Source organism: Perca flavescens, chromosome 3, assembly GCF_004354835.1.
Source record: "Perca flavescens isolate YP-PL-M2 chromosome 3, PFLA_1.0, whole genome shotgun sequence".
Classification (NCBI taxonomy): Eukaryota; Metazoa; Chordata; class Actinopteri; order Perciformes; family Percidae; genus Perca; species Perca flavescens.
In genome coordinates, this window is record NC_041333.1 from 13,865,128 (window position 1) to 13,886,443 (window position 21,316).

At 40.7% G+C, this 21,316-nt stretch overlaps 1 protein-coding gene across 1 annotated transcript in view; it reads left to right on the forward strand.

Annotated features, from left to right (window-relative positions):
- dhx36 (DEAH (Asp-Glu-Ala-His) box polypeptide 36) overlaps positions 1 to 21,316 on the forward strand; it is a 35,183-nt gene that overhangs the window by 3,536 nt on the left and 10,331 nt on the right. Inside the window, exons 8-17 of the mRNA XM_028571940.1 lie at positions 3,795 to 3,869; positions 4,903 to 5,069; positions 5,185 to 5,266; positions 5,391 to 5,531; positions 6,760 to 6,865; positions 17,569 to 17,656; positions 18,557 to 18,612; positions 18,738 to 18,802; positions 19,235 to 19,378; positions 19,924 to 20,041. Coding sequence (XP_028427741.1) covers positions 3,795 to 3,869; positions 4,903 to 5,069; positions 5,185 to 5,266; positions 5,391 to 5,531; positions 6,760 to 6,865; positions 17,569 to 17,656; positions 18,557 to 18,612; positions 18,738 to 18,802; positions 19,235 to 19,378; positions 19,924 to 20,041 — 1,042 coding nt within the window. The remainder of the gene's footprint in view (positions 1 to 3,794; positions 3,870 to 4,902; positions 5,070 to 5,184; positions 5,267 to 5,390; positions 5,532 to 6,759; positions 6,866 to 17,568; positions 17,657 to 18,556; positions 18,613 to 18,737; positions 18,803 to 19,234; positions 19,379 to 19,923; positions 20,042 to 21,316) is intronic.

Consider the following 21,316-nt stretch of genomic DNA (forward strand, 5'->3'; position numbering starts at 1 on the left):
GCTGGGGAGACAGACACTTGAGCGATATGCAGACCGTTCCAGGAGGTGAGAGGGTGCAGCGATCTCAAGTGAATTATATACAATAAATTATAAGAGAGAATGGGATGGATGCAGTAAGAGGGGAGGAAAAGAGGCAATCCAGCCGTGATACGAATTGAGACTGAAACGGATGAGAGGTAAAAAGATGGACAGAAAAATGATTACTGACTGTCAAAGAAATGGGACAAATAACAAGGTGCTCTAAATCTTTTAATGTGGTGCTATTATTTTCTTTAGTTCCATCAAGTTAATGCATTTGTGATTTGTAGGTCTCCTTAATGGAGAAAATACGTTACTATTGCACTGTTTTGTATCAAAGAACGTTAAGTCTATGCAGTTTAAAAAAAGCTTCTCTTTAAGCTTCCTGCTCTGCTGCCATTGCCCACTGTCATTGTCACTAATGTAGACCATGGGTGTCTCACACAGGGTATATGCAAAAGCTGGCAATTGGTATCTCAAGTTTTGTTACATTTCAATTGATTTACCAACTCCCCGACATAGCAACTCCTATAAAAAGTACACACTTCTACCCTCCTACTTCTACACCTCTTATGTTGGTCTCTCAGTGGGTAATCAACTTCTTAAAAAGCTGAATACAAATAGGCCAGAAGACATTTAAAAGTCCTATGACATGCTGCTTTTTAGGTGCTTTTATATAGGCCTCAGTGGTCCCCTAATACTGTATCTGAAGTCTCTTCCCCAAAATTCAGCCTTGGTGCAGAATTACAGCCACTAGAGCCAGTCCCACAATGAGCTCTCCTTAGTATGTGCCATTTCTGTGTCTGTAGCTTTAAATGCTATTGAGGAGGAGAGAGGGGCGAGCAAGGTGGAGGGTGGGGGTGTGGCCTTGACCAACTTCCATGCTTCGCTCGTTTTCATGCCATGATGTCTCTCTCTTTCTCACGGGTGGGCCAAATTCTCTGGGCGGGCAAAGCAGAGAAAGGGGAGTTAACCTTTCCCCTTATGACGTCATAAAGGGAAGATTCCAGATCGGCCCATCTGAGCTTTCATTTTCTCAAAGGCAGAGCAGGATACCCAGGGCTCGGTTTACACCTATGGCCACTGGGGGACCATAGGCAGGCTGGGGGAACTCATATTAACGTTAAAAAACCCCTGTTCATGCCATGGGACCTTTAATCTGGTCTTTGGAAACTTCAGTTACATTTGCATCTGGTTGAAGTTCACAATTTATGTTGTGCTGAATTAACACCTACCTACATGTTTTAATCTCTTATGAACAAACACAGCCTGAGATTATCAGCCACAATCCATTTAGTTGTTCCACTATCTACTTATAAATGGAAGTTGACTGGACCTTCTTCAGTATGGGCGAGGTTGGATTACCAACCAGGCGAAGCAGGCAACTGTTCTTTGGGCCCTAAAAGCTCAATGCTTATAGTGTCAACTGTTTTTTGCTGATTTAATTGAAAACCTCGTTCAGGGATACGCACCATTAAAGTACAATAACAACTGACCCAATGAGAGCCTTAAGGTTGGTGCTGCTTTATTACCTAACCTTGAGGCTGTGTATGGAAGTCCCTGTGACAAAATGTATTTGCAAGATTGTACTTATATGGGGCATTTTACTAATTTAATTTGTGATTAATCAAATAACCACTCAGCAAACCTCCGCCACGTGGTATTGCAGTATAGAAAACTGTACCGTGAGAGTGTGATGAATAGGGGCTTAATTGACGCCCAATTTGCTATTTATAATAAACATGCTTGATTACTTGGGCTGGGACGATATGTTTTTGTCCCGATTCGATTCTTTCACAATACAATGGGTGCCGATTAAGTTTTTTGTATTGCGATTTTCATTTAGTACGATTCTAGAAGTATTGCGATTCGATAGTATTGCAATTTTCTTTAACAAAAACAAAAGTTGAATAGGGACCGATGCTTCGACATAGACATTTGTTCAACAAATCTCCAATGTACAGCATCACAGCATTTATAGCTATTGCTAGTTTCCAATGCCCGTCCCTAGAAGGGCTTTTAAACGGCCATAAAAACAAACATTAAACATTGCCACATTAAAATACATAAAGCACATCAACGCACAAGACACGGCAATCTGTATAGTTTTATTAGGCCGACTGTCTATTTGCTTCTTTCACTGCTTTTGTTATTTAATAGTTTACTTTGTGTGTTGATGTTGTAAAACACGTTCTAGCCATGTTTCAAAAAGTGCTTTGTAAAAACATATATATTATTGTTCTTAGTGTTATTTATCCTTATGTTAGCCCAACTTTATTTGGAAATGTCACACTTTAAGCCTTTAATGGGGTTCAGTTGTCAGCGAAATGAAGCATCGCGTTAGTTCATGCAGGACACGGAGGTCATACGCCTGCTGATTGAATTATCATTTCTATCAGTCACACACTAATCACAGCCCATTCTCACAAGGCAGCCCATTTAAATATGGCTCTCACTCACTGATCCCTGCTACATCAATGCATCAGTCCTAACATGAGTCAAAGGTTAAGATGGCTTCAATGTCTTGTACCTCATGTGAAGAGCTCATTGCATGAGTGGAAGCTGATCTCAGTTCCAAAATTTGTAAAAATGCATGTCTCCTTCAAAAACCTTTTTAATATGGAATTAGTGATGTTCAGTGTGATCTTGTAGTTAATCTATTCCTGAAGTCATGAACTGGGAAATACAGACCAGTCTATAAATTAATTTCCTATGTGTGTATACACAAAAAAAGGTCAAACTTGATAGTTTGTTTCCCTCTCCTCTTTTTCTATTGATATGCCACTTCCTGTTTTTTTGTTGTTTTTTTACCAATAAGCTTGCACATGGGTGGAGAGCCACCTTTTCAGGTGTGTCGGTTACTGCAGACAATGACCCCGATGAAGACATTTTAGTCATTTAAAAATACATTGCCATGTAAAATAAAGGCATTTTAATTATTGCACAACACCTACACCTACCTTATTTTTGAAGGAGCATTTTTACAAATTTTGGAATTGAGATCAGTTTCCCACTCATGCAATGAGCCTCTCACAAGAGGTATAAACACAGTGCACCCGGAATATCCAAAGAGCACCTGTAGTTGAATACAAGAAAGACCCGGCAGCGCTTCCACTCCTTTGTCTGTGGTTTTAATGTTTTGCTTTGGGCCGTCCCCTGTTTTGGTTTAGCATGCTGTTTAGCTACTCAAGGGAGCATCGTTAAAAGTGGAGCCATTAGCGGCAAACACAACTGTATATCCATTTGTTTGCAATAAATAAAAAGAGTGTTCGGGACTGAAATGCAGTTTTTTTCAGATGTGTCATATGAGAGGCAGTTTCTGCTTTGTTTGGCATTAAAATAAATGAAGTCATTTCATGATTGCTCTTCAATGAAAAGAACTTTTCATCACTTAATACTCATGCAAAATTTAAAGAGAGTTTAAACGCAAGTGCCTATTTCAACCAATTACATTTTCTGTATCAGCAACATTTTATAGCAACATCAATCTCAGCTTTATGTGCACTTCTGTGTACAGGCTGAGCATCAAGAGATTGCGGCTATGAAATAATCTTTGAGCAACCAACTTAAAAAAAATAAAGAAATCAAATCAAGTGTGTGGAATCCTGTGGAAAAGTAGGGTGGAAATATACGACAGATAATGTAGTCTTTAACAGTCACCTACACAAATGTAGGGAAATAGCCTGAGACTCATTCTGGTAACCTTTGTCTTCCCTTTACACTCGTCTTAATATATGTCATTTCGGAAATGTCAAGTATTTGTTTCTCTTTCTCAGCCGGTTACCACGGAGACAAGGTTCGGTCCTGTACTGTACAACGGGCATTATTCTTCAGTGGCTTCGTTCAGACCCGTAAGTTTCCCCCACCCCCCAGCCCTGCTTCCTCATTCTCATCCTCATCACATCTTCTCCCAGCATTTCCTCTTCTCTGCTTTCCTCCTTTGTGTGTCTCGGTTCCAGCTGTCCTTCCTCCACTCTCGTATTCCCTCTGTGTCACTCTCTTTTATCCCCATTGATTTGTGGTTGACTCTACTGTCTGTGGAAGGAGCATTAGTATGGGTCCCCATTCTCATGAAGACACACATACACACACAGCTTCTGTTGACTCATCCCTGCATGCTCATCCTTGCATTCTGAGTGTCTTCAGACAAACCACAAGAGACTAAGACGAGGGTGCCAGCTTTTCTTGTTGTCTTGCTTCACGGTCTTTCAGAATTGGCACTACTTTAGTAAGTTATTTTTGGACTACAGTCGTCTGACAAAATGCTGCAACTTTTTGGCACGCTGACAGTCTGTTTGGACTGCAGCAATGTTCACACTTGTCAGTTTTGGTGTGACTATTTTGTCTCCAGCCATCACATTAGTGATGCATTAATGTTTTCGGTCCCACAGACCATTTTGACTCATCATTACAGACTACTGCTGTACGGATAAGCACAGAGCCCATTTCTAGTTTAGATCAGAAAGATATCAAATATGTCAGACTTACTACAGGGAAATGTTTATGCAAAATGTGTAAACTTTTTTTTACTGTGCTAAATATTATCTAATATACCAACTTTTATATAGCGAAAGATTAGATGACCTCTCTTGAAAAGTGAGGAAAAACGGCATCTAGTTATAGCTACCGACTTGAACCAAAGAATGTAAAAATAAACGAAATGTGCATCTACGCTTCACGGTTCAAGAATTATGCCGCAAAATGGAAAAAAAAAGGAATCATTTTGACAATGCAAACTAAAAATATGATCTTCTTTGCAGAGGTATCAAATACAGACGTAATAGACACGGAACTGCTATTTTTTCACACCAAATAATGACACACTAAAGACACCTAAAATCAACCACAGACTTAAACCATTTCCCATGTCTTTTTGTGTGTCAGATTGTTGTCAAGTATCAGCCACCTGGTGCTGGACGAGATCCACGAGAGGAACCTGCAATCGGACGTTTTGCTCGTCATTGTGAAGAACCTACTCGACTTCCGAGACGACCTCAAGATCATCCTCATGAGTGCCACGCTCAACGCAGAGAAGTTTTCTAAATATTTTGGTATGCAGCCCACCAAACGACATACCAAAGTTTGTTCAGCATTAATCTTGCAGTTTCAATGTTTTGGATATCTTCTCCTTCTCATCTACCCATTTCCCTGTGTTCAAACCTTTAGACAACTGTCAAATAATCCACATCCCTGGTTTGACGTTCCCAGTCAAGGAGTTCTTACTTGAGGACATTGTGGAGATGACCAGGTAGAACAACACTGCTGCCAAACACGCACATACAAAGTCACACAAATACAAAAATACAAATGGAACCACTTCACTTCTTTTGTTTGAATGGGGTCTTGTATAAACTGGTTGATGTGTCTGCCAGGTATCGGTCCCAGAATCGGGACAGTCGCCCCTCATGGAAGAAAGGCTTTTGGCAGGGGCGCCACTCCAGACCGGAGAAGGAGGAGAAAGAGGCTGAATATAAGGAGAGCTGGCCTAGTTATGCACGGACACTGCAGGACAGGTGAGTTGGTGAGAACAGCAGGGTAGTTAGATTGGTTGATAGATGTGTTGTTTAGGTGGGGAATGGGAGGATTTGGCTTTGGGACTTTCACATTTTAAAATGAATAACTGTGAGCGCTTTGGACCACCTGACCCTTTGGTAGATTTGTTAGGGTACACACTGATTTATCTGCATTCAAGTGTACCTACGCCCTAAGTTGCTGCAGTGTCTCCTGAAGTGTGAAAAAAGGCAATGTTGTGCTCCTCTTCAAAACTATAACTACGTGTCAATGTATAGGTATTATGGGCTTTACAAACACTGCAAATACTGTACTGGTGCGGTTTTCCCTTCTGCAACTGCCCCAACATTTTTGAGGGGACCAGCTCCACTTAAAATGTCATCCTCTTCTCCATAACACTCAACAAACATTCTCCTTCATTTTAGTACACCTAACTGCAGTGCAGTCCATTTTCTTTCCCTTTGCCACCATTATTACTGCCCAGTATCACAAGGTTAATGCAAAACAAATTTAAACATGATTACTTGTAGTGTACTGCGCTGTCTGAACATTCATGTTGCACTCAGTGGGCAGAGCTACAGTGCTCATGAGTATAGGAACCCATGCTAAAGTTGACTGAAAAGAGGAATAAAAAAATAATCTTTTGGAAATTGATCTTAATGCCTTAATTGTAAAAATTAGGAAAAATCCAACCTTTGACAACACCAATTTTCTTTGTGATTGAATAATGTATCGTAAATAAATAAATGTTCTTCCTTAAAATACAAGCTAACTGAAATAAAACCATGCCAATCTCTAGGTAGGTGTCCATAAAGGTTGGATTTTTCCTAGTTTTTTTAATTAAGACATTAAGATCAATTTCCAAAAGATGATTTTTTTTATTCCTCTTCTTAGTCAACTTTAGCATGGGTTCATATACTCATGAGCAGCACTGTATATATTACTTCCTACACTGTATGCAGTACAGTAAGTTCTTGATGCCCAAGTGTAATTTAGGCTTAAGGGGCAAATAAAGTTTAGGGTCTATTTATCACTTCATTGCTGTGACTTAAAAAAATTAAGCTTTTCAAGATTGTCTTCAAACAGTAGCGAGGTGCCCATATGAACATTGAAATTGTTTTTCTTCCTTGTTCGGGATTGTAGCAATCACTTCAATTGAAATTTGTTCCCATGTTAAAGCACGGAAGATGTTTGTTTGATTATTTATTGTCTATGTGCCATGTTTTACAGATACTCTGACAACACCATTGAGGCACTGGAGACGTTGGACAACGATGAGAAGATTGACCTGGAGCTGATAGTGGCACTGATTCGCCATATTGTGCTCAATGAGGAGGCGAGTTTAACTTTTTTTGGTTCTGGTTTCAGGGCAGCCATCTGAAAGTGGCTTAATTCTGGTGTCTTAAATTATATTTTTGATGAAGTACATTTGTGCTCCGTTAGGGCTGCACGAAGAAAAGTAAGAAAATATGCAATCTGCGATAATGTTGAATATCGCGATAATGATATTACTTGCGATAAATAAAGAGATATTAAAGTGTACTCAGTTCTGCAGCTTTCAGTATTCTGCTAAAATACAACAAATTGCTTATTGAATTTATAACAAATGAGAGGAAATATTTTCCAAAATTGTTTTTATTGAACATTGAAAAGGCACCACTAAAAAAGAACATTTTAAAGTGCAGTTTTTACTGATATTTTCTTTCAACTAACACAAAATATCTCTTAGTGTCTTTTGTGATACGTCGTGGCCTTTTGCGATATGTTAATTGTGCCAGTTGATATTGAAAAAAAAAATATCAATATATTGTGCAGCCTTATATTCCATTAATGAAAATGGGATTTCAGGGAGTTTGTTCTATGGGTCTGAGCAGTCTGAGTGCTTGTGTCATGGAAACTTCTTTTGTAGATTTTAAGATGTGTCTTGGACTTGAAAATCTTCCACCACTGATCATAGACAGGCCAACAGAACAGTGGTCTATTGGGGAAATGGTTTCAGATCAAATAAAAGTGAATAGCTGACGCAGAAACTGACAAAAAAGAAGAGTACATTACAATTCTAGGTAGAGCAGATGGAAGGAACAGGAGGGCTATCTTCCAAACACTGAGCAACATTAGATCAGAGGAAATAACACACATCCTGGCAGCAGATCTGTGCTAATGAGTGATCAAACAGATGCTCTCCCAACCATTCCCTGGTTTCTCTTTCCTGTACTTGTTAAAATTTCTCTTTTTATGTAATTTCAGTGTTCAGTTCAGCCTTTGGTAATGTGCAGTATACTGTCGACTAAGTCAGATCAAACATCTCTCTCTCTTTGTTAATGTTTTACTTTTTCAGTAGACCCAGTCCTACTGTGGCCATATCAGGAGATGATCGTGCAGACGTAATGAAGGCAGAGCAAAAAGTTTTGAAAAATAGTCGCTATTTCAGTAAATGCAGTCAAATTTGTATTTGCTGCATGTTTCTTGTATTCTTCAACTGTTTCTAGTCAGTCACTTAGGCCAAGGCCAACGCCAACGTGTGAAAACAGAGCCGCACAATGGAACAGATTTTCACAATCAATACCATTCAGTGTAGCCTTTTGTCACTTTTAAAAAAGAGAATAACGAGGGGAGGACAACTTAGGAAATGAAGTGCTAGAATTGAAAAATGAAGTTACTACTTTAACTTATTTGTTAGTTTGTGGCTGTGTAAGACAGAAGCACAGAAAAAGGAGACAGACCCAGAATGAGGAGTGACTAACGCAGACAGACACAATAATTATCCCTTCCCATATAAGCCATATCTCTATCAGTCACGGCCACCCTGAGCCAGGCGACCAGCTGATTCACCGCGGCAATGTCAAACGGCCGAGAGGGAACTGGCTTATTCGCCGTGACGGCGTTCTGAACTGAGGGTAGGGGCTGATTGCCAGGCTTTGGACTTTGATGATTGGTTAATTATGGTACAGGAGTCTGTGATTAGACACCTAGGGTGGGTGGGTGTGTGGTGCGTGTGCTGAATAGTTGGCCAACACCACAGAGCTTGCCGTGCTGTTACTTAATTTTTAGTTGGAATTAATCCGAGCCTCTTTCTGTACTGCATGTGTGTGAACATGTGGTTCTGTCAGGCTGTAACTCCCTGCATCACTCTTTTCCTCCTCTCTCTTTCAGATGCACACACGCAGAGACATTAACACACACATGCAGTCCCATGTGGGTGCCAGTGGTTGAGCACTGGTAATAATAATTAGCTTTAATTAAAAGGCAGGGGTGCTCAGGGCCCAGAAGCTACGTTTCATGTCTGTTCTTCATACCCCCTTAATTCCTCTCAGGAAATAAATAGTCCTTTTTAAAGAGTGGGTTATTTTGTACCAGCTTAATATGATCCTGAGTTTTGTTTAAATTTAGGTCTTTGATGTGGCAAAATTAGCCTCGTGAGACCGTCCTGATCTCGCGAGCTCCAGTTTTCCACTCGCAGATCAGTCTGGCATCTTGAGACAGAGAAAATTTGGAGCCATTCGCCAAACGACCGGGCCAATCAGCGTTGGTTTTGAGGTGGTTTTAGGTGGTGATAGACAGATGGTTTATCCAATCAGCTAACCAGTATTTTCAGACAGCGGTAACCCTAATTCTGTTAGCTGCTCGCTAATGCTTTTTTCTCTTGGATCCTTCTTTTGGAATATGGACCGGGAACCTGAAAGGGAGCCTTTTATTCGTAAATTCTCGTTACACAAACGGCAAATCTCCTTTACCGACATGTTGCTTGCTGAGCTAACGAGCTATGCTTTGCCTGCAGCAGCAGGGGCACTGGTTGTATTTTCATACGCTTCGTTGATCTGATTGGTTGATTTGGCCCGTCTATGGCCAACATATGTGATAGACCGATGGTTTATCCAATCAGCTAACCAGTATTTTCGCCCCTTCCCAAAAGTTCTCCAACGGAAAGTTCCCAGATGGATATGCTGAGCAAATGCAAATGCGAAGCAATCCATCTGGCGGAGTCAGGTTATGGCAAAATAGCATTTCCAGAAACTTCCCCATTGATGATAACCAGAGATGTTCACAAGTCATTTTTTGCAAGTTCAAGTCAAGTCTCAAGTCTTTTGCTATCTGATCTGTCCCTAACACTGTATTGTTAAATCTTATGAATTCAAAGCATGTCCTGTAGCTACCATCCATACAGTACATTATCAAAATCAGTTGAAGGATAACCTTATTGGGTCTACTTAACACATCCCTCTAGCCCTCGGACCTGGTGAAATATAAACTCTAAAGATACAATTTGCATGTTCCCAGCATTAGCACCACACTTGGCGATGATTAGCTTGTTACCTGTGATGATATATGCTAAATGTAACGTCTCTATGTCTAATGTCAAAGTGGAAATCAAGAGAATAGTGGCAGCGCCGCACCAGTTACAGAACAACATGCATCTCAGTGTCAGTCAAAATTACGCACAATAAGCAGTTTGAACTCCCTGATGTATTGCAATTTATTTTCTAAGCATTAGTACGTTCAGTGAAACTGAGTACAGCGTGAGGGAGCCCTGAGTCAGAGGAGGAGAGGTTAGTGAGGCCAGTGTCTCCGCGGCAAGTGACAGTACGCACGGATCCGCGGCGCCACACATGGATGAAATAATGAAATAGTAAATAGGACTACAATAACAGAAATACGTGCAGAATTAAGACAGTCAAGACAGCCCAGTGTTTGGTGGACCGGGTACACCTTGTTCACTTAATAGCCTAAATCATCCACGGGATCAATTAATCATCACATGAGTTTGCCCCCCCGACACAGCGTTTGTTCCTAGTGAGGTGGATCTGTGCGTCCCGCCTCCTGTGTGCCATGGATTTCTGAGCTTCAGCAACTACTATAAACTATAAAGATACAATTTCCCTGTTCCCAGCATTAGCACAACACTTTGCAATGGTTAGCTTGTTACCTGTGACGATATATGCTAAATGTAACGTCTCTTTTCACATTAGCGTGTGAGTGACTGACCTATCTGGGTGCATTTTTAGATGCCTGATGAAGTCCGACGTTGTTGATCCGGCATCATTTATCTTGGTGCCACACACTTTGCATGTAGCTGTTCGCTTACTACCACTCTTTACAAAGTTATTGAAAGCACAACTAATGAGAAAAGGCACAACTCCGGGAGGACTTGGCAGGGGTGTAGCACCAGACCCTGGGCATAGGCAGTCCTGATGGGCCCCCATGTTCCTCAAAACCCCCCCCCCCAAAAAAAAAAGAATCGGGCCTCTGTACACATGAATCTGTAGGCCTAGCGGTTTATAGGGTAATAATTATTAACTGTAATGCTTAGAGTAGCCTGAGAAAACACATTTCAAACCTCCTTTGTCAACATTCTCTAGCCTACTTTACTGTGGTTACTACTACATTTTGTTGGTTTTCTCTGTACCTTTACTTGCCAGCCTGCATACTATGGTGTCTCTTTGATCTTTTGTTAATTTATCTGGCCATAGTCCTGGATCATCTGGCAAAAACTGGTCTGCACTGCTCTGCCTATTTCCCAGTTCCTCATCTCTCATTTCCACACTGTGCTCAGAGCAACATTCATGCTCCCTGCTGTCTTCACTCCCATCATCCTCAATCAGATCATCATCATCTTTCTCTATGAAGGACACATCTGATATTAGGGGTCTGTTGCTCCCTGATGTGACAGTTTGTGAAACTGAGGGCCATGTGTTTCACAATGTTAACATCTGAATCTGACATAACTATAATGTTGACATGATATGTATCTACCAATGAGCTACCAAGCTACCTATGACACTGATTAGCCTATTATTGCTAATTATAGACATTATAGCCTATTAATTAAAAATTAACCATGTTTTAAATTAGGCTATTACAATGGTGTGTTATATGCAAACAGCATTGCTAGTTTAGTTTATTTATTTGGCCTTTACCTCAGATTACATGTATAACCAAATTATAATTTGAAAGTGTATGTTCTGCTCTTTATATGGGTTGTCTCCGTTTGTTTTTAGCACTAACAGTGGCGGAGATATTCAAGCAGTTTAGCACCATGGATTTCGTTTTTTAGTTTGTGCTCACCTTTCTTTGAAAAGAAGTCGGTTACCAATTGTTTCCTCTCATTTAGTTTTCTCTCCTTCTCCTGTCTTTCCTTTCTTTTTTGGTAGCATGATTTGGCTTTCTTTGAGAAAGACATTTCTACAGCAGAAGCTTGTGCTCCACCAGACGCTCAACTGAACTAACGTAAACAAAATGCGTGCAGATGGACTAAACCATTTGGCGCATTAGCAAGGGGTGGGTGAGACCTTAGATAGTCTTTTTTTTTTTGTATACAAAATGTAGTCAGTCAATCAACCAAGTTATTCAGCCAATACACTAACTTTACATTTCATCTGACATGCATTATGAAATTTAATTAGGAAAAAAAAAAATACAGGTAAAATAAAATATGTTCCAGACTTTTCAAGGGCCCTCTCTCCCCTTGGGCCCTGGTAATCAGCATCGGTTTTACCCCCAGTCCGACGCCCCTGGGACTTGGTGTCGCCATCGGCAATGCATTTTTTGGTATGTGATTGCGCCCACATAGGCGCATGCGTTACGTTGCACATTATGGCAAAGGGCAGGGGACATACAGCTCGTCATACGTTTCTCCGTATATGCGGCAACAGTGTTTACAGATTACTTGATTTTAAAAGTAGCTTAGTTACTTTACAGATTACTTGATTTTAAAAGTAATTTAGTTACTTTACAGATTACTTGATTTTAAAAGTAATTTAGTTACTCTACAGATTACTTGATTTTAAAAGTAACTAAGTTAGATTACAAGTTACTTTATTAGTTACATTCAGCAGCTGCCGACAACACCCCGCCGCCTCAACATAAAAATGACAATCTGTTTTGCCAACACTTACTTTATTGGAAGTGCATTTTTAACAGTAATTTCAACAATGTATCTCCTCCTGACATTTTAAGTTAACATAAAAACTATTTCCTGAAAAAATACATGTTTATAAAAATTAAAATACAGTCTTTCTTGACTTCACTTAACATAAATACTTGTTTTTCTAAAATATAAAATAAAGACAGTCTTTCTTGACCTGACATATTTAACTGTTAACACTGTAATGGCAAAACTTAATATTTATAATCTACATTGGTTATGAATGTAACTATTACATTCTTTTTAACATGTTTTATGAACATTGATCCTTTTGTTCACAGCATTAGAGCAGCAAGGAGTGGTTTTACAAAACAAAACAAGTGTATAACACCACTTGTAGGCTGATATCATGTCTACTTTTGGTACTTTGGCCTAATCTTATGTTGTAATCGCATGTTATGAGTGAAACAGTGGAGTGGGGCGAGTAAACGAGTGGTTGTACCTCATTAACAGAAGCTTCTCAAACCTCTTGTCAGAAAGTCTATTTCTTCTAGCCGTGATCACCAAACCTCTCAGACTGAAAAGCCGCTCCACAGGAGCACTTGATGGCGTTGGAGTGTTATACTTCCAAGAAAATGTTCTTTATGTTGGAAAACTGCTGCAGAATCTGAAGGTCATAGGCTGACCTCAGGTAGTCCATGACTTCATTTTCTGCAGAGTAGGTCTCATTTGGCTCTGCCTCAAAAGTGAAAAAGTCCATCTCACCTTGGCTGGCAGATGTGGTGGGCACACTGGCAGGGCTCTGTGCTGCAGGAGCAGTTGTGTGGCGGCACTCTGCTGTCAGAAGCTCTTTTACTCGCTCCCTCCTACCTGCATCTTTCAGCCATCGGAGTTTGAATTTTGGACAGCTGACAGCGGCGAGAAGGGCATCTTTGTCGTCCAGCACACCGGCAAAACAAGTCTGGATAGCCTGAAAAATATAATTGATATGTTTATGCCTACAAGGCCTTTTTACTTTAATCACTTGCTTAATGTGGAATCAATATTATGTATTTAATTTTGTTTTAGGTTACTTAGTGACATTTGTATTTGTTTTAATCTTCTTTTACAATGATAATGAATATTCTGTTCCATGTTCATGAATAGTGTGATGCAAGAAATTTTAACTAGCTTAAAAGATGGAACATACCTGCACTATGGCATCTGGAAGGCCTTCAGTCATCCTGGAGAGGGCATCTTTCACAGCCAGTGTCTTCTGCATCAGAACTTCAAGTGTGGGTAGTAAAGTCCCATAACGACAGTCACCTTGTAAAATGTCTAGTGCTGCAGGCAGAGGCTTCATGGCGGTGCAGTACTCCTGCAGGAACTTGTACTCTTTGTCTTTGAAACACTTAACTCCCAGCTTGGTGCACCGAGTATTCAGCTTACTCATGGGGATTTCTGCACTTCTCTTTACAGCATCAAAAAAGGAATTCCACCTTGTGGATGTTGGTACCAGGAGCTTTCTTTTGCTGACTTCCTCCACTGTTTCTGATGCAAGGGTAGATCTACTTGATTTGGTCCAAAGAGCTGTGCATTTTGCTGTGCTGTTCCTGTACACAGTCTTGGTCTCTGCATTGGAAGTTAAATATTTCTCCACATCGTTTGTGGAAATGAGGTTGATGGTGTGTGAAGCACACCTGTGGTGCGGGGGAAGAGACAGCTGACAATCACCTTCATCCTCAGCTGAGAGGATTTCTGACAGATCTAAAAAAAAAAAAAAAAAAAAAAAAGTGACATCATCATCATCTGTGGGGGTGGACTCTCCCTCCTCCGTCTCATCATCAGACTCTGTGACAGCAGGCTGATAAACTTTAAACGCCTTGACAAAGTTGGATGCATTATCAGTCACTGTTGCAACTACTTTGTTGAGTAGTCCATATGAAGAGTGAATGTTTTCGATTTCTGCACCAATAACATCATACGTGTGTCTACTGATCCAGTGGAGCGTTACTCATATACAGTGGGGGAAATAAGTATTTGACCCCTTGCTGATTTTGCAGGTTTGCCCACTTACAAAGAATGCAAAAATCTACAATTGTAATCATATGTACATTCTAACAGTGAAAGACAGAATCCCAAAGAAAATTCCAGAAAATCACATCATATGAATTTATTAAAATTGATAACCATCTGATGAGGAAAAACAAGTATTTGACCCCCTGGACAAACAGCAAGTATTCTGGCTCCTACAAGCCAGTTAGTCTTTCTTTAAGACACAGCCCCAATCCGAACCAATTATCTACATCAAATACACCTGCCTCACCTCGTTACCTGTATAAAAGACACCTGTCAACACCCAAACAACCAGCATCCAACATCACCACCATGGGCAAGACCAAAGAGCTTTCTACGGACATCAGGGACAAGATTGTTGATCTGCACAAGGCTGGGATGGGCTACAAGAGAATCGGAAGCCAACTTGAGAGAAAAGATCAACTGTCGGTGCAGTTATCAGGAAATGGAAGAAGCACCACACCACCGCCAACCTCCCTCGGTCTGGGCCTCCACACAAGATCTTGCCTCGTGGGGTGTCCCTGATCATGCGAACGGTGAGGAATCATCCCAAAACCACAAGGGGGAAACTGATGAATCAACTGAAGGCAGCTGGGACCACAGTTACAAAAGAAACGGTTGGTAACACACTACGCACGCAAGGTCCCCCTGCTCAAGAAGAAACATGTACAGGCCCGCATGAAGTTCGCCATTCACCACCTGGACGACTCAGAAGAGGCCTGGAAGAAGGTGATGTGGTCAGATGAGACCAAAATAGAACTTTTTGGCCTCAACTCAACTCGTCGTGTTTGGATGGCAAAGAACACTGAGTACAACCCAAAGAACACCATCCCCACCGTCAAGCATGGTGGTGGCAACATCATGCTTTGGGGGTGCTTTTCAGCCAAGGGGACGGGACAACTCCATCGTATTGAGGGGAGGATGGACGGGGCCATGGTCCGTGGAATTCTGGACCGACATCTCCTTCCCTCAGTGAGAGAGCTGAAGATGGGTCGAGGATGGGTGTTTCAGCACGACAACGACCCTAAGCACACCGCCAAAGCAACAAAAGAGTGGCTGAAGAAGAAGCACATCAAGGTTCTGGCGTGGCCTAGCCAGTCTCCAGACCTGAATCCGATTGGAAAATCTTTGGAGGGAGCTTAAAATTCGAGTTGCCAGGCGACAACCTCGGAACCTGAATGATTTGGAGGCTGTCTGCAGGGAGGAGTGAGCCAACATCCCTGCCGAAATGTGCACAAACCTTGTCACCAACTATAAAAACCATTTGACATCTGTGCTGGCCAATAATGGCTTTTCTACAAAATATTAACATGCTGTTTGTCCAGGGGGTCAAATACTAGTTTTTCCTCATCAGATGGTTATCAATTTTAATAAATTCATATGATGTGATTTTCTGGAATTTTCTTTGGGATTCTGTCTTTCACTGTTAGAATGTACATATGATTAAAATTGTAGATTTTTGCATTCTTTGTAAGTGGGCAAACCTGCAAAATCAGCAAGGGGTCAAATACTTATTTCCCCCACTGTAACTTCTGTTGTTAGCGGTCCAAATATCCGCGGTAGTTGACACAAAGTTGACCTCATTCAGCGCGGCCTTCAGATTTCTCTCCATCACTGCATACTCCTCCTCCATGTAAGAAGAAAAAGCTGTTCTGTGAGGCAGCTCGGCATTGACAGTAGTAGGGATCTTGTTTATTTTGGCACGAAACGAAGGCGAGTCAACCGTGTTTCCACCGCCTTTCCATTGGCAGCTCCCTCACTCTGACATCTCTCCATTAGTGCATGTATAGGTACTGAGCATTTTTTTTTTTGCTCAGGCTTTCCAAGTTATATTAGTCTTCAGTTGATATCAATGCCTCTAAAAACATTATTTATCTCTGACCTTTTCAGCATGGTGCATACAGCATTGTCTTTAGAAGCTGCTCTGGTTTGCTTTGTGCAATCTGATCTGCATTAAAAAAATGAAGGAGAATATTAAAAACGGCTAAAATAGAATGAGACCGGTATGACATATAATAAAAGTAACAATGCTGCAAGAAATGAGCAATTGTTTATTTACAAAAAAAAAGGTTTATAGAAAATCATGTTCATATTCATCAAAAGTGGGCGCCCGGATAGCTCACCTGGTAGAGCGGGCGCCCATATGTAAAGGTTTACTCAGGTTTCGACTCTGACCTGCGGCCCTTTGCTGCATGTCATTCCCCCTTCTCTCTCCCCTTCTCTCTCTGTCTACAGCTGTCCTGTCAATTAAAGGCCTAAAAATGCCCAAAATATATATTCCTCAAAGGTAGGTATTGAAAAAATATTAGTATTGGTACAAAAAATTAGAAATTGTATTGGTCCCAGTATCAAAAACGTTTAAATAGTATCCAGCCCTAAATGGTTTTCATTTGTACTATTCTATATATCTAATATATCTCATAATGTGGATGTCTGCTATAATAATAATAAAAAAAAACAACTGCAAGCATCTGTTAACCAGTCTGTGGTTGTTGTAACCAGTCTTGCAAGCTTGATTGATTGTATTATTCTCTGTCCTATTCTTTGCTGCTCCAGTAACATAATTGCTCCACATCAATCATTTAAGGTATCCTTACCCATTGTAGCATTATGAGATATTGTTTTTATGTTTGAGGGTATGACATCTACTTTACCTTAAGTGGCCATCCATTCCATTGTCAGACAGCTCAATATAATACCTCCAACTCTATGAGCCGCCATCATCTGTTATCCTGCTGAAGTGTGTGTACCTCTATATTTTCCAGGTGACTAATTGGTTTTCTTTTATCACTGCTTTGAGAGAGTCTGTCCGTGTGGTAATGTGAAGCAGAGGCTACGCTGTTGGGAAGATGATGTTGTCATAATGATGTCGGCAGGCAATGTCAGGGCCTATTGTGTGGCTAAATGTGCAGGTTTGGAGCTCAGGGCAAGTCATCTCCATGTGCCTCGGCTTAGCTCCACCGAGGGCACGGGCACCTTGTTCCCTCGGCTCCTCCAACTAATGGCTTTTTGTTTCTGTTGGCAGTTTGTTGCTTGTCGGGTTTTTTTTTTTTTCTCCTCTGAAGCCCCGCTGGGTTTTGTGTGTCTTTCAACTGCTGTTTTGTCACGTCTTTGTCTGACAGGAAGGAGCGATCTTGATCTTCCTGCCTGGCTGGGCCGAAATCAGCAGTCTCAATGACCTGCTCACTGCTCAGAAGATGTTCCAATCAGGTAGCTGCACGTAGAGCTGTAACAATTCCATATTTTACTGTACAATGAATTGGCACAGAAATAATTGCGATTAACAATGTACATAATTCCCCTTTCAGTCCAGTTTAAAAATATTTGTTTATGAATTACTTTTGCTGTCAAATTCAAGTTTTGAATGAATCCCAGGATACATCTTTTGGTTATATCACTGTTATGTGACCCAGATAATGTTATAACACAATTATACAGCCTATGAAATAAACCACGCCTGTTTATTATCATAAAACATTGTTTTTTCTTCTTAAATGAACATAAAACTGACAGTTTCCATCAAAAGTCATACCCCTTAGGACCTTAGCTAATAATTAATTAATTGCAGTTGGACAAAGAAATGGTAATTATGTAAAAACAATTGCGATTAGACAATTATTTAATAATTGTTACAGGCCTAGCTGCACGCACAGCAACACACACGTGACATGAAAGTGCATACCAGTGATTTGCAGCGTTAATAAACGGTAGAAGAGAGATCATTATTCACTTATGGTTGTGCTTTTTTATGATATTAAAGTCCTCCTCCATTCAAACTAGTTTGGCTTATTGTCACTTTTGATACTTACTGATGTTTGACCCTAACTTCTTTTAATATTTTGGAGAAAAAAAATGATTACTTGCATGTGTTTTTGTGTTTTTCTGTCCATATTAGATAATAATATACTCCTATTTGTTGCCAAAGATTAACAAATAACAGTGATAATTTGTTGTATTCTCGATGTTTACCAGGATATTTAAGGTTATATTTTTAGACATAATAGTTCAGCCCCACGCACAAGCTATTATCTTTTGATTATGACATATGACATAACAGTTGGCAAATGGTGCTTTGTTTGAGTTTTTCTTTTGTGTCCTGTTGTCTTTCAGACCGGTTCGTCATCATCCCTTTGCACTCCCTCATGCCAACCGTTAATCAGACGCAGGTCAGCATTCTTCTTTGCCTGTCTCTCTCTGACTGTGTCTGTCTCGCAGTGTCTGCCCATTGTCCTGCTTTATTCCCTCTTCAATATCAGAAAAGTCCAATCTCTTTCTCCCTCACTCTTCTCAGGTGTTCAAAAAGCCTCCACCTGGAATTCGAAAGATTGTGATTGCTACCAATATAGCTGAGACCAGGTATGTGTGTGTGCGTGCGTGCATGTGTACAAGTGTAATGCCGTAGGTCCCAGTCATTAATAGAAACAGTGGATTTGGGGATAATTAGCATACATTTCTTGGGTGGAGCACCCCGAGTCTCTGTCAGGCAATTTGTTAATGCATTCAAAGAGCCTCGTGCACACACAAACTGACCAAATTAAGAAGCTGCCTGCACTCGTCTCACATCACTCCACTAAATATAGAGTCTAAACCCACAAGGGCTACATTTTTATTTTTACTTCTGTGTGTGTGTGTGTGTGTGTGTGTGTGTGTGTGTGTGTGTGTGTTTTAGCCTTAGCTAAGCATTCTTGACAGACTGCTTTGAAGGTTTATTTTCTGTCTGATCTGGTCTTCATTCCAACCTTTTTCTTTCTCTCCCTCTTTTTTTTCTCTCTCCACTCTTCCTCACAGCATCACCATAGATGACGTTGTTTACGTGATAGATGGAGGCAAGATTAAGGAGACCCACTTTGACACCAACAACAACATCAGCACTATGACCGCAGAGTGGGTTAGCCTGGCCAATGCCAAACAGAGGAAAGGACGTGCCGGCAGGTAGGTGTGTGTGTGTGTGTGTGTGTGTGTGTGTGTGTGTGTGTGTGTGTGTGTGTGTGTGTGTGTGTGTGTGTGTGTGTGTGTGTGTGTGTGTGTGTGTGTGTGTGTGTGTGTGTGTGTGTGTGTGTGTGTGTGTGTGTGTGTTTGTCTGCACATGGGTATTTGTGGATATCTTTATAACGAGGCTATGGTGTATATTAGTGCCTCTGGGTATGCAATGCTAATCTGGAAGGATTATTTTTCCTTCCAATCGTCGCAGCTCTCTGTCAATTCTTCCCACTCCTTCCTGTCTTCCCGTAGTAACCACTGAGAAAGGCAAAGTGTAGTCCCAGGTTGTTTCCAGTCTGTGACTCGAGATGTGTGTTCTGTTAGCTAGCTCTGACATCAAAGTGGAGCAAAGCACAATTAGCAGGAGCTGCTTACTGAGTGAAGATTCATCCCATTGGTTTTAAATGAAGCATTTGTCACATGACTGATGTAACACATAAGCTTTTTTTTCCCCCTCCCCTCTCTGTCCCACTTTGTTCTTCTGTGCATATATCCAGAGTGTGTCCAGGGAAGTGCTACCATCTGTACAATGGTCTCAGGGCCAGCCTGCTAGATGCCTATCAATTACCCGAAATCATGAGGACACCGCTGGAGGAGCTCTGCCTGCAGATCAAGGTTGTGTATGTGGAGAGAAAGAGCGAGACAGTTACTGACAGAGAGAGACATATAGGTGTTGGCTGGGCAGTTGAGATGAGGACAAGATTGCTGCGAATGAGTTTTGTGAGTGCAGGGGACGGACGAGGACAGCAATGCTGTTTTTTTGATTTACAGCCTATTCTGACTAATGAAAACTAGGGAGGAACATTCTGGGCTGACTCATGCACATAATCGCTCCTCTTCTGGGCCTCGTTCCCTCATCATCAACATCAGTCGCTTTTTTATGTTTGGTTGCTTACTATTTTTTTTTTTCCCTCCTCTTTTTAAATCCTCATTCTCCACTCAGACATATTTCAACCCATGCTAATGGAACATTAAGCCAAAGTTCCCCCAGATCTAGTGTTTGCTATGATTGTTCTCACCAGTGGATTTATTGGAAATGTGTTTGAGTGTGTGTCTTCCGCTACTTCAGTTGGATTTATTGGAGTGTGTGTGGGTGAGAGGCGGACTAATGCATCAGTCTGTCCTTAATATGAGAGAAACTGTGACAACATGCTAACCCTGAGCATACTCTCTAATGCACTAGCACTACCAACACCAACCTGTTAGTCGCTTGCTTACTCTTCAGTTTGTCATGGGTAAATGTTAGGTGTATTTAAAAATCTCTTTTTGATTTGAAAGTGAATACGTATTTAGAGAATGTGGATTTTCATAGTACAATCTTGTGTCATCACATTATTGCTGTGCTCAGCCCAGCACTGATAAGAGCATGTTAAGTTTAAGGTTAACTTTCCACAGTGTTGGTTGTTTTATTACCTATATAAGCAAACCACAAAAAGACACACATAAAGCTAATTGCAACAGACCTTACTTTTTATTATATATATATATATATATATATATACACACACACACACACACACACACACACACACACACACACACACACACACACACACACACACACACACACACACAGTACAGGCCAAAAGTTTGGACACACCTTCTCATTCAATGAGTTTCCTTTTTATTTTCATGACTATTTACATTGTAGATTCTCACTGAAGGCATCAAAACTATGAATGAACACATATGGAATTATGTACTTAACAAAAAAGTATGAAATAACTGAAAACATGTCTGATATTTTAGATTCTTCAAAGTAGCCACCCTTTGCTTTTTTTATTAATAAAGGAAATAATTCCACTAATTAACCCTGACAAAGCACACCTGTGAAGTGAAAACCATTTCAGGTGACTACCTCATGAAGCTCATTGAGAGAACACCAAGGGT